General features: G+C 38.1%; 1 protein-coding gene across 4 annotated transcripts in view; it reads left to right on the top strand.

Annotated features, from left to right (window-relative positions):
- VEZT (vezatin, adherens junctions transmembrane protein) overlaps nucleotides 1–13,818 on the top strand; it is a 30,273-nt gene that overhangs the window by 6,998 nt on the left and 9,457 nt on the right. For 3 of the 4 annotated variants that reach the window (XR_013990958.1, XM_081022488.1, XM_081022490.1), the window contains exons 2-6: nucleotides 2,507–2,641; nucleotides 7,157–7,246; nucleotides 8,669–8,844; nucleotides 10,370–10,645; nucleotides 12,689–12,838. Coding sequence is in view for 3 of the 4 variants with exons in the window: in XM_081022488.1 (XP_080878614.1) it covers nucleotides 2,507–2,641; nucleotides 7,157–7,246; nucleotides 8,669–8,844; nucleotides 10,370–10,645; nucleotides 12,689–12,838 (827 nt within the window). In the remaining variant the exon portion in view is untranslated. The remainder of the gene's footprint in view (nucleotides 1–2,506; nucleotides 2,642–7,156; nucleotides 7,247–8,668; nucleotides 8,845–10,369; nucleotides 10,646–12,688; nucleotides 12,839–13,818) is intronic. The other variant, XM_081022489.1, reaches the window with a different exon arrangement.

The following is a 13,818-nucleotide window of genomic DNA, read 5'->3' as shown; positions in this document are numbered from 1 at the left end:
TCATTATATACTAGATTTGCTGTGGTTTAAAGCAAGAATATTATTGTCTACTAATCTAAAGGAGGTGTTTAAGTTTCACTGTTAATGTGGTTAAGAGTTAATAAAAGGTTAGATCCAGAGGAGATATCATAGGGTGGGAGAGGAAACCTGAGAGATACTAATGGAGAAAGTCTTAGTCATTTCCTTTATAATGCATCAGCAGAAATTACAGAGGTGTGGCTTTGATTTTAGAAATACTGTAATGAATTGGATGATTACTCAAATTTGTGTCTTAGTTTCAATTTCACTCATTAAAACAGGTAAACAATGGTAGCTATGCATAGTATGACAAGGGAATTGATGAAAGATAAGTTAAATCTTTCTAAATTTTGGTGTTTCTTTCAGAAACTTCTCTGCTATTTGTTGTCTTGAATTTTTTTAAATCTTTGTGGTATCTAGTTCAGTTCAGTAAAAATACATTAGATCTTTTCAGTAAAATTAGCCAAGTAGTTGCTAAGGGTCTGGGGCATGCATTATTATTAATTAGATTCTTTACAGCATTCACCCTGATACACTGTGTTTATTAATACTTCACTTACCACTACACTATCCATGTACAGGCAGGTTCAGTGGAAAGATAGGGGCTAGTTTCAGGGTTCTTTATACATATATGCTAGGTATGTACCTGAAAGCTGTAGAGATAAAAGCTTCAAGTTGCACTTCATATTGAGCAGTTGGCGCTTTCTGAGGGAAACCCCCCTCCTTCCAATCAGGACACAGCCTTGAAAGGAGAAGACTATTTCATTTTGAGGAGACTGTAGTAGTGCTTCATGTTACCAGATTGACATTGCTTGAGTTCAAAAGCACTTAGCATCACTGGGTGTGTGGAGGAACTGTGGCTGAGAAGAAACTTCTTAGCCTAGAAGTGGGGAACGTATGTTCCTCCAGATGATGTTGACTCCAGCTCCCTTCAGCCTGAATCAGCACAGCCAATGGAAGTGATAATGGGCTTGTAGATCAACCACATTTAAGGCCGCCAGTTTCCCACTTCTGTATATGACTCTTTCCATTCTTGTAGCGTATGGCTAGAAGAGTTGACCTTTCAGCTGTTGGAGCTTTGAACTATAGCTTCAGCAGGGAGGAGACTGGGTTCAGTTGATTCCTCCTAGCTGTGTCTCCTACTGTTGTACTTATATGTAAAGGAGTCGGGCTCTTTGTTGTTCCCTTAGGCTTAGGAGCTTAAGCTACCTGCTTACTACAGTAACCAATAGCAAAGTGAAAGCTTACTAATACTAAGCAGCATTTGTCTGATTCATTTTGGTAGTTGGAAACACAACTATTTGATAGTAATAGAAACATTGTTTTAATTTCTAACTAGAACATTGTAGCCAAATAATTGGCTATTTAGTTCAAATTCTTATGTTAAATTCAGCTCTCGTCTTGTTCTCTAAACCTAACAATCCTTTGTCTCCTAGATCTGATTACCAGTGGTGCTCACATCTCCTTTGCTTATCTGTTTCTTACTTCACATAACCTATGAAATCTTCTGTCCTGAAGCCATATGTGTAGTTTTGCTCCCTCCCATTCCTGTTCCCCTAAGTTGCCTCCTAAAGCGCTCTATGCCTTCACTACCTACTGTATTTTTCCCCTTGGGTTTTTCAGCCTATTGTTTGCTCTCACTTCCTTCACCTCTCATGATTCTTGGCTAGGTTCCCAGCCTGCTCATCTCTCCTGTTTCTTCTTCCTGCCTAAAAAGCATCCAGCCACTTTAAAGTTTTAATGCTCTATCTTATCGTCTTGTATTTTCCTTGGGCATCTGTTTTTACCAGCTACTGTTGCTAAAGTTTCTGTCCCTCAGGTTATTTCCCCCTTTTTTCCAACAACCTCCTTCTCTGGTGTCAGACTTACCTGATTCTGAGCTGTCCAGTTTTCCAGGATTTCTTCCTATTCGCCTTTTTTGTTATGAGACTGCCTCCCATAACTCCTCTTTAGTAGCCCTTGTGTGACACTTTTCTCTTTCCTTGCAGAAACTCGACTACCAGTATTCTGTTGACAACTTCATTCCTTGAGTAGTTTAAACGTTTGTGAACATTCCATGATACCACATTTGTTCAGCTAGAAGCTTAGCAGTAAATCCCCTAACACACTATAATGTAGAACGGACTGTTTATAATTGGTCTAGAACAGGTTAATTAAGTTTTTTCATGTTATGAGGAAGTTTGGTTGGACTTTGGCTGGAGGAAAACAAGAATACTAACGTGGGAGCAACTGGGCAAAAGTTCATACCCTTTCAAACATCTTTGGGACATCTTTGTTAATTTTGTTATTGATTAGTTTTGTGGTTTTATTGTCTTATTTCAGTATAATTTGTAGTTACCTTGATTGTTTAAATTATGGTATTTTTAACATCTGCCCTGAGACTATTCAGTGAAGGGTGGGCTATAAATAAAAATAATGAATGCATGTTGAACTCAGAATATTTCAGATAAACAAATCAATTAATTATACCTTTAATTTTTTATTTTAGAATTCACCACTTTATCAGTACTTACAGGACGTAGGACATACTGATTTTGAAGTATGCTCACCATTGGTACAAAAGCCGGAAGAATGTACATTCGAAGAGGGGCAAAAAGACATGGATACAGTTGCAATTCAGAACGTAAGTACTCAGTTTGGTAATTCAACTGCTACATAATCTATCAAATGAAAATCCCAGCCTCTATTTAAAAATGACTCCCTTCATAATGTGTATCCTTTGTCTGCATTTCAGTGGTATTGAATACCGTGCATTATTGTGCACTGTTTATTATTAACAGTTTATTATTGTGCAGAGGTAGTCCTGCCTTTGCATCCCTTGTGCAAGTTGTCCAGATGTTGTTTTTAAGAGGCAGCTGGAGTCAGGTGATGGTCAGGGTTTTCTCCCCACCACCCCTTACATACATCAGTAAGATCCTACACTCGCTCTCCCCACTTTGTAGTCATGGTATCACTTTATTTTAGTCCTAATTACTGTACTTATTTAATGTTGTCATACAAATAGTTTGAGTTCCCTAAAAGCAGTCCAGATTCATCCACTGTGTTCTTTGTCAGCCCCCCCCCAACCCACTGCTCTTTTACATCATGCAGCCTAGAGGAGAGGGGGATGATATGGATTATAGTTAATAGCTTAATGTCTGTTGCATATTGAAGATTAAAAAAAAGCAAGATGAACTTACTTTAACCCAGCATGGTAAATCATTATTTTAACCTTTTCCTTTAGTTTGCATTAGATTTCATATAATAAGTGTACCACTCAAATTTCACAGGTTTTTAATTGAATAAATCTCCTAAATACCGTTGAATTTGTTCAGTATTACTTTCCCCCTCCAGAAACATGTCTCATTCTGATCTGGCTCAGAATCCAGTTATAGTAATGAAAGCTGAACACTGACCAGTTTCACTATAGCAGAGGAAGAAGCATCTTTTTTCCTGATTAACTGGGGGATTAAGGAACATGCTAGGACTCATTTGCCAGTGATCTACTTGTACAGTAGTATATAGAGTATGCATATGGTCATGCATGCTTTTGTTCAGAAGAAAACACAGCAATCTTAACATTATATATCAAAGCCTGGAATCCACCCTAGACTGCTCAGAAGTGAGTGTTTTAATGAAGATTGAGTGTCTAAAAAAAAAAATAATAGGTTTCAGAGAATCTTAAGTTTCCTGACTCCCATACAAGGCAACCCTATGTATATCTGCTCAGAAGTAAGTTTGAGTCCAATGGGACTTAATTCTAAGTATGTGTGTGTGGAATTGCACCCTTGGTTAAGAATGCTAAAGTTAAATAAAATATCGGCAGAACTTCTAAAGCTAGTAATCTGTAGCTTGCGTGACGTTGTAAGGAAAAGGAAAAATGTGTGGGTGGTGGTGGTGGTGGGGAATCAATGGAAAATGGAACCTGAAGTTCAGGTCCTTTTCCCATGTCAGCTGGGCCTCATTTGTAGGGGCTTGGGGTGCAGGAAGAGAGGAACTGCACTTTGCAGTTCATCCATATCATCTGCTGAGCTCTCACTGTGTCTCATTGCCCCTCCATATTGACACATTGGACAAAGATGGAGCTAGCAGCTGCTGCCCCATCCAGAGCATTCAGGTACCTTCTTAGTGCAAGGTTCTTCCTGTGCAATCTGTGTTCATTTTTCAGGCAGTTTATCCTGTACTTTTGACAATAAACCCCGCTAGGGAAAAGAACACCTGCATGCTGCTGCTCATTTTGTTTCAAAAATGCAGTGTAATGAATTGTTTGCTAGCAATGTATGCTAAGCACTATGAACTTGTATAAGGATAGCACTCATCCATTTTTATGTCATCTCTTCATCTTTAGCACCTAGCTGGAACATGCTTGGCCCAGTTATTTCTGCCTGTCTCTGTTCTTCATAATGGCGAGTTCTTTCAATGGCCATTATCCATCTATATGCTAAATGAAATCATGGAGGAGTGGACTTTTCTGCAGACTTCCTTGGCTATGACTCTGCAGGCCAGAGGCCTTTCTACTGTCCCAAAGGGGAAGGAAATGAAAAACCAGTTGGCAAAATTTGATGATCATATTCTGAAAAACATGGTGTTTTTACTCAGCTATGGTCATGGCATGATGTAATGGAATTGTTAATAGCCAGTGGCCTCGTTCACATCACAGTAAACCATAATTAAAATGGTTTAAAATAGTTCAATGGGATTGAGCAGCATGAAATTGCAGGTGCTTTGCTCCTCCCATGCTGCTGCCATGCTATATAGGAAACAAGCCATAGTTTGCCTTGCCATTATGTCCAAAGCCAGGCTGGTGGTTTGTTTCCCCCAAACAGTAAATCATAGCAAACCTCCTAGGTGTAGCTGCAGCAGGACTAAGGGTGAAGCACTTGCATTTTCAACAGCATGCATCGACATGCAGCTCATTCACACTAAGCCAGGGATAGGGAACCTGTGGCCCTCCAGGTGTTGCTGGACTCCCATCAGCCCCAGCCAGCAAACTTAGTGGTCAGAGATGGTGGAAGTGGTCCAGCAAGATCTGGAGGGCTGCATTAATCCATCATTTATTTAAAACTATGGTTTAACATGTCTTGCAAACCAGGTCAATGAGTCCAACATAATGAGTCCACAATGAGACCAAAAATAAAAGTTCTTAGTGTCTATTTTAGTTCTTTTACTTCTGCTTCTGAGATTTTCTACCACTCTGCAGTAAATCTGCTGAAGAACACTGATTCATTGTCAGCATTGTACTAACGGCAGAACTATACATTATGTTCCCTATCCCATGTTTCCCACAGTATGCTAATGCAGAAGTCCTTGGTGGGCTGTTCAACTCTTCATCCAGATCTAATTTTACCCTACAAATGCATAATGTCCAGTTTTTCAACTGTTTCCCCACCCCTCCCCAGCTGGGCTCAGAGACTAGAAGTCTTGTTTGTCTCTGCGAAGGTGAGGCGGAGATGACCTGGGGGAGGCATGTGGAGGGAGAATTGGCAGTCAGAAGGTTGTATACTGTTTCTTCTGTCCTCACCTGCAGATGCCTGAACCTTGCAGGCATGTATTTCAGAAACTTGTGTCTTGCTTATATAAAAACCTAGTGCTTGCATAAAGAGAACACCTTTGTAATTGGGGACCTCTGCTGGAATTGAGGAACTTGGATTCTTTATTTTCTGCCCTCATTTGCATTGGATTGTGGAAAATGGCTTGGTTTAAACTTTACTGTTCAATATAACCACTTTTATTATTATTATTATTGTTATTATTACCCTTCATATGTAGATCTCAGGGCAATTCACAGCATAAAAATTCAAGATAAAAACACAAAATACATAATAAAAACAAGGGGGAAAACAAGGGAGCATGCTTGTTTTCTCCTGCTCTGGAGGGTAGGACTTGAGGCAATGGCTTCAAGTTACAAAAAAGGAGAGTCCAACTAAACATTTGGAAAAACTTTCTGACAGTAAGAGCTGTTTGGCAGTGGAACAAACTCCCACAAGAGGTAGTGGACTCTCCTTCCTTGGAGGTTTTTAAGTAGAGGTTGGATGACTACTCTGTCATGGATGCTTTAGCTGAGATTCCTGCATTGCAGGGTTTGGACTAGATGACCCCTGGGTCCCTTCCAACTCTTAAGATTCTATGATTCTATATTTCCTACATTTTTGCAATTCAGAATCATCATTTTAGGCCTTCCTTTTGTAATGGGGTAGAAATGAAATATATATTTAGCATACTCTAAATATATATTTAGCTGTGAATTAGAAGCCTAGAAACACTAAAATTAGAAGTGAACAGTAGTTCCTATATTTACCAGGAAACTCAGCAGGCTACTTCCTTTTCATCCTCTAGTATTGCTGATGACTACTCTACATATACTAAAAATAGCTTATTACAAAAAATCATATTTTGTAATAATCATTTTCATCTCAAGTGTTGCTGATTAAAATGATTCCATGTTGAGTAATGAACAGTGTGATAATGAAAGCAAAAATCCTCTTTAATGAAAATACACTTGGCCAAAAAACAAAGTGAATATTCCAATTTTTTCTTCCCAAAGTAACTAACCATACATACAAATACTTAAATAATAGAACCTTAATAGGCCATTTCATTAGGCAACTGTTGAAAACTTTTGTATCAAATCAAATCAAGTTTTGTATGAAAACTTTTGTATCAAATTTTTTGTTTTTTGTTGAAATGAATTGTATAGGATTTTTGTTGTAATGAATATTGTGATGATGTTTGCAGGAAAGCTGGAGATTCTCAATACACATCTAACAAAGCATGCATTTATAGCTTGCCTCTTGCTAAGGAGCAATTGTGTTCAAATAATTTATGCATTTTTTAAAAAAAATAGTTCTTGCTGCCCTCAGTACATTTGTGTACACAGTTATTTCAACATGAAACAGTTCCCCACCATATTCTCTATTCCTTGTCCTTTTTCGGTGCCTAAAGTGTCCTTTGCACTCTTAATTGTGATTTTGGTCAGAACATTATAAACATTGGTGTGCTGGTATATTTGACTCTTGGTACAATGACCTGTGTTATTTGTAGGCTTAAGCTACTTAACAGACATCATCTTCACATATGACTAGACCAGTGGAATAAATGAAGGCAGTTTTTATGATAATTATTATATTTATTACTACTGTATTGATTTTTTTTTTAATAGAAAGACGTCCTATCAAACTTAGCTGAGAAATTTAAAAGCTGGCTTTCTTTTTTACCATATAAGAAAAAAGATGAACTACTTCACCAGTTGGTAAGCTGCAACTCTGCAATTTCCCCTCAACAAGCCTTATTTAATTCCCATATAAATAAATAAATTTCTTCTACTTTTTTTTTTTTTAGCTAAGCCAGTAGGTCACAGCTTGTTCTCTACATGACATAGCCAAGTATGGCAAAGTGTTTAATGTTCAAATCTGCTTAAAAGAGGAGGGGACCAAAGCTCAAGCTTTGCATATGTTCTGATGTTTTATGAATTATTGCGTAATCATTTCTTTAGCCTGGTAGAAGCACACACCTCTTTCTTCCAAAACCTGGTTAAAATTACCTACTCCGTCAATATCTTGTTTTGTGATTTTGTTCACAAACTTTGTAATTTAAAAATGCTGTTTTCAGCCTTAGAGTGCTTTAACCAAGAGTTCTAGATCTCTTTTAATTTGAGAATTGCTTTTGAAAGCTTCTGTCTCTGTTAGTGGCATCTGACTTGTATTGTTGTTCACCTGCATGGCCAAGTTTAATTTACAAATCCATCTAACTTCAGGGCTTATTGTTGACTGAAGTTATGTATATTATTACTATGTGCTTTGTATTTTACAGCATCTCAATTAATGGTTGTGTGTGTTCATTTCAGCAAACTATTCATATAGCAGAAGTGATCTTAGCAGTAATAAGCAGTCACATGACCATTATCGAGACTTTCCATAGAACTAAGAAGTCTTTGGCATGCTCCTCCTAGTTCCCATACCCTAATGGGCAGGCTACAAATGCTGCTGTTGTTGATCTGACACAACCTGAAACTAAGCCAAAGCATGTGCAACTGAAACAACCATATATTGCTTTCCCATTAGCCTTGCCTCCACTTCTCTCTTCTGTCGTTTTCCATGTTGAATGTTAAGATCTTTGCGGCATCTGTCTTCTGTTCAGTAAAGAACCATGCAGACTTATGGTGCTATATTAGCAATAACAACAGCAACCACAGAATGCTTTACATCAGCGTTGGTGGCCCCCTTTTTGTTTTAGGGCCACATTCCTCTTGGCACACCTTCCAGGGGCTGCCAGCCAATGATGGATATGGCCATCTCATAGACACGTTCTATCACAGGCGCAAATTTCCTTCACCTCAATGGATGCATGCACATAAGCTGAGGAGGGAAAGTTATCATCCTGTCCAACCAAATGATCAATTGGATGACTGCAGAGGGGTAGCTTGCTTCCTTATCAGGGGCACTGGGCTCTACCCTCTGTGTCTAGTTGAATCCTGTCCCCTGCCTGCCTTTTGCCTCACTCTGCAACGAAAATCAGTGGGGTCTTAGGGGAGGCATTTGCCGGTGGTGGTGGTTCAGACTCCTAAAGTAGGAATTGGCCATGCTTGTTTTATATATTGCATAGTGATAGGGGGAAAATGTTTTATTTGACAAATGCTTGTGTATGTGAAAGTGCTGTTTTTTCTCAAATTAAGGATGTTGGTTTTCGCTCGGAGGCTCTCTGCACCATCCTGCAACAGGAAGTTCTGCTGCAGGAGGATGTTGAACTGATTGAGCTACTTGACCCCAGTATCCTGTCTGCAGGGCAGCCCAAGCAACAGGAACATGGACATCTTCCAACGCTACGCTCCCTAGCAACTCCTAATATTTGGTATTGCCTTGGGCTATCTGCATAGATTACAAGCTCTGTTGGAGGAAGTATCTTGCTCTTCACATATATAACCTCTTAGAGAACAGGAATTGTCTTTCTTTCTTTCTTTCTTTCTTTCTTTCTTTCTTTCTTTCTTTCTGGTTCTTATTATTCAAGCTTCTATCCCATGGATTTAGAATTGACTTCACCTTTGTGTATTCTTTGCTTTTCATTAATTTGTGCAGTGTACAGCAGGAGCATATTTTCTTAGGTGTGAAATTTTGAAGATGGTTAGCCACAAGTGTGCATGTGATATTCCCTTCTTAACAGTTTATTACCCTATCTCTTGCATTGATTTTTACTGCTCTGGCAATTGATAAGCCCATTTTTCTTAGTGAGCTTTCTATTTTGTGGGCCTGTGTTCTGGGCTACTTTAACATACTCTCCCCCACCCACCTCCCCGATATGTTTATTTGAGGCTAATGGAAAGAGTGTGCTGTTTCCACACAAATTCAGGTTCTTTGGATTTTGCATCATTTGATTAAAATCTTTTTTTCTCGTCTTGGGAGAGGCTCACTATACAAGCCTGGATGTAGAATATATACTGCATAAATATTATGTCTCTGGTTCATTTTAGGTAATTCTGTTGGTTCTTCTGGATTACATGGGTTCCGTTCTTTAGATTACATGGGTTGCACACATAATAATGTTGTAATGACCAATGTTTCAAGAAGTAGCATTTGATAAGAGAATGCAAATTTGTCACAGTTTATAACATGCAAGAAGGGAACTAGACTTATTCATGGTGAATGTTTTAGTGTCCCTGCAGAGACTTGTATTTTGCAACAATTCTGCAAATGTGACAAAAACAAGTGAGAGAAGCTTTGCTGTTGAGCATACATGGTTTTAAGAAAAATAATGACCAAGCCATTTGAAATGATGCCACAAAAAGGTCTTCCATATTCTGCTTTAAAGGAAACCAAGCGTGCACTTTTGGACTGTAATGGTCAGATTAAATGAATCAGAAACTTGAAAAACAAAACTGTCAATAGATCAGCATTTGGTTCCCTGAAGAAATATGTCCCCCTTCTGCTGTCCTACTATATTGGTATTAGCAGGGTAATTTTTGAAAAAAGAAATTTAAAATAAATCAAGGACATACATTTCACACAAAATAATACCTAAATTAGAAATAGCATGAATTCCTGTTTTTCCTGCTACCATTTGTTTTTAAGGCAGAGAAAGCTATACTAAGATACTGGGTTTCTTGATTAACTTATATTGACAGCTTTTACTTATGTTTCAGGGGAGCAAAAATACTTTCTTAAAGACACTTTAAAACATAAATATCCATCTCCAGAAAATTGAGTTAGGACTCTGTATAGTTCCATACCTATTGATATTATGGTTTCCTTCATATGACAATCATACTTTTCATTGCTGTTCTTTGTTTTTAATGAAAGCTGGGCAACACCTGGCATGCCCAGAATCTGGGCAAGCTGCAAAAAAGCAAGATGTGGCTTATACTAGCTATTTTGTTTTGCAGGGATATCTCATTACTATTTGCCTTCATCAGCACGCTGATTATTCTTCCTTCTTCATGGAATGGATCTCTTGGATTGGTGGGGGGAGTAGGCTTGTTGGTTTACATGTGCATACGAGGTTTGGACACACTGAACACAGCCAAGCTGCAAATATCTCTAAGAAAATGCCAACTCCAGCTAGAAGATATGGTGACTAATTGTCGAGCCTTCACTAACCTTGTGAGAAAATCTCTACGGCTCATTCAAGAAACTGAAGTCATTTCCAGAGGATTTACTCTGTGAGTCTGATTTTTAGGCTATTTTATTATTTGGTTCAGTCATCCCTGTTTAACCAGGAGTGAATAAACTTTTCCTTTAAAATGTCTAAATCTAAGATGTTTCACTTATTCACATAACATATTTGTCATGAAGCTCGAGTCGCTGGTACCCAAATCAAGCTGATTCATGGAAAAGAGATAACAAGGTTATGCATGGGAATGAAGTGGGTTTTGATACGTTTGGCACAATTTTTCAGCAACCTCCGCGTTAAGCATTTCAGTAAAAAGTACCTGCAAAAGACACACACATTGAAGAGCTTCACAGCTGGTTGGTTGTGTTCTTCCTGTAGTCTGATAAGAAGAAAAAGGTCAATTAACTCATAAGAAACAACTTTTTGTACTTGGGAGCTGAAGGAAGCCAAATCTACATGCAAAACAAACATTAGATGTGTGTCTCGCCTAAAAAAAACCCCAATCCTGATGAAGCAGCTTTTAACTTTTTCCAAGTGCCTGCTACAAACTTTCCTCAAGAGATTCATTCCTAAATTTTCATATGCTTTGGTTGCAAATATACCAAATTCAAAAAGTGCACACTTCTTTTTGGGACCAATTTTCACTTCACAAATATTAAAATGTTTCACATTTAAGATTCATTTGTATTAAGATTTCATTTGGATTTTGCATTATTCAAAACCATATTTTGTTACAATTTATTTTTTTCCTGAATGACATGTAATTTGCTTAAGAATAGTTTTAGAGAGATGTTTTAAACATGTTGAACATTATAAAGGTTATGGAAAGCCCTCTTCCACCCCCATGACACTTCGGAACCTTTAAATGCAACATAATTTAATATCATGTGTTTAGGGGATTATTTGTTTCCAATTCTGCTTTTAGATGAATGGCTACACTGAGTTATAAGAGTCAAAATTCTTCTAGATGTATATTGGCTTCAAAGATTACTTCTAACATACTTCATAAAGAACAAGAAACAGCAATACTATCCAGAGTTTGTTGCTTAAACATTCTCATGTATACATAATATTTTAATCTCTATTTACAGAGCATATGCTTCTAATACTAGATCTGCTGTGTAGTTTGCAAATGCAAGCAGCTACATGTAAAACTAAAAGTGTAGCCATCTTGCAGTAAGCGAAGTTCCCAAACGCAGAGAATTAGTCTGAATTGAGCTTTACTGACAGAAAAAAGAGATTGTCTTGTGGAACGTTTAGGCATGTGGTAAGACAATCCAAGCTGATTCTTGGCAAGGTAGCATACAATTAAGAATAGTTAATATTATAGTTAAAACGGTACTTCAAAAGAGCTAAGTGTTAGCTGCAGTCTGATCAAACCCTGGGGCAAAATACTTATATTTTATTTTTGCAAATGGACTGTGTGAAGAAAATAGTCTAGTTCTCCAGCTTCAAAAAATTAAAAAGTTAGTGGCTAGGATCCAGCTCAGAGAGAGCATTAGCAAAAGGCACTTCCATTTCTGAATCTCTGATTTCATCAATTGCCTCATGATCTGCAGGAGCAGTTTTTCAGGGTATGGAGCAAGGAAGCCTCTTAATGAAGCAGCTGCAATGGGTAGCTGCCACATGCTCACTATTAAGGATTTGGAAGACCACATAAACCTGTGGCTCATGCCATTTGTCACTTAGCTTCTTCAGTCTGAAAGCCTGGCAGAAGTATATTTCCTTATAAAAACATGAAATTGGTGCCTGCAGATCATATAGGATTCTGAAGACTGGGAAAGACAGATAGGAATTTTTGCATATAAAGACAGAAGCGATCCTAAAGGTCATGATATTTGTCTATGTAAATGTGCTGTCTTTCTCTTCACTTTTAAAGCGGGATTAAAGTTTGAATGACTTTATACATCGCTACTAGCTACGTGTGGGCTTCTTTAATTTGTATAATAATGAAATAATCGTTCAATTTCTTGATATGCATGAAGGTATATTACATAAAATGAAAACATGTAAGATGATAATACTGATTTATTTTGTATTTTTATCATTACTTAGGACATCTGTACAGTTGTATCACATTTTACTTTTCAAGTTTGCTTGACAGGGTCAGTGCTGCTTGCCCATATAATAAAGCCGGACAGCATCCTTGTCAGCATCTCATTGGTCTTCGGAAAGCAGTTTATCGGTCAGTACGAGCCAACTTCAGAGCGTCAAGGCTTGCTACCTTGTATATGCTGAAACAATATCCTTTTTTTGAAATAGGACATACTGGAAAGGGCTAAATAGATGTAATGCAGAATTAATGATTGCTAGACCTCTTTTTATGTTTATGTTCATTTTGTCTCAAGAACTTAACACAACTTTGTGTTTCTTGTCCATGGCCTTAATATCCTACATATTCACTAACTCCATTGTTTGGTTTTCTTCATAACAATTTTTTCAACCTACCATGCAGCACACACATCACTTTATGCTTGCAAGAACCCTGGCTAAGTTAAGGACTGACCCACTTCATGGCTGAGTGGAGATTTGAATCTGGTTTCCTTGGTGTCAGTCCAGCACTCTAACCCTAGGATGGGGACCCTCAGGCCCAGCAGCCAAAGGCAATCTTCCAGGACTCTCTGCCTGGCTTTCATGACTTTCACCAGGCCACATTCCTCACTTGTGCTACTTTGCACTCTCCTTGAATATTTTTGCCTGGCTTGAACATTCTGATAATGCTTCTTCCTTTCCTGGATAAAGAATAGAGAGGAGTGTGTGTGTGTGTGTGTGTGTGTGTGTCAACTAGCCTACTGTACAGAGATAAAATTTTATGTACATGGCTCAACTGCAATTCCTCCTCCTGTCTTTGGAGTAGAGGTCATAGAATTGCAGCGTTGGAAGGGACCACAAGGATAATCTAGTCCAGCCCCCGTAATGCAGGAATCTTTTGCCCAACATGGTGTGCAAACCCACAGCCCTGGGATTAAGAGTCTCATGCTCCACCGACTGCACTGTTTAGCCATATGCTGAAGTGTGGGGCAATGGATTGCCCCTCTTTGAATATTGTATGTGGTATTGATTAGTGTTCTTTTTAATGTAGATAAATTTTGGCATTCAATAAAGATGGATTAACACTTGAGATGAATCCTGTCAGTTTCAATTTTGTTAACAGTTTTTTGTTCATGATTTGTTGCTAAATAGGAAAAAAACCCAATCAAATCACTTGTGGTTTTTTTGTGA

Source organism: Podarcis pityusensis, assembly GCF_964106645.2.
Source record: "Podarcis pityusensis genome assembly, chromosome: 10".
Classification (NCBI taxonomy): domain Eukaryota; kingdom Metazoa; phylum Chordata; class Lepidosauria; order Squamata; family Lacertidae; genus Podarcis; species Podarcis pityusensis.
The sequence above is the reverse complement of the archived record's forward strand: the minus strand, read 5'-3'. Positions and strand labels throughout refer to the sequence as shown.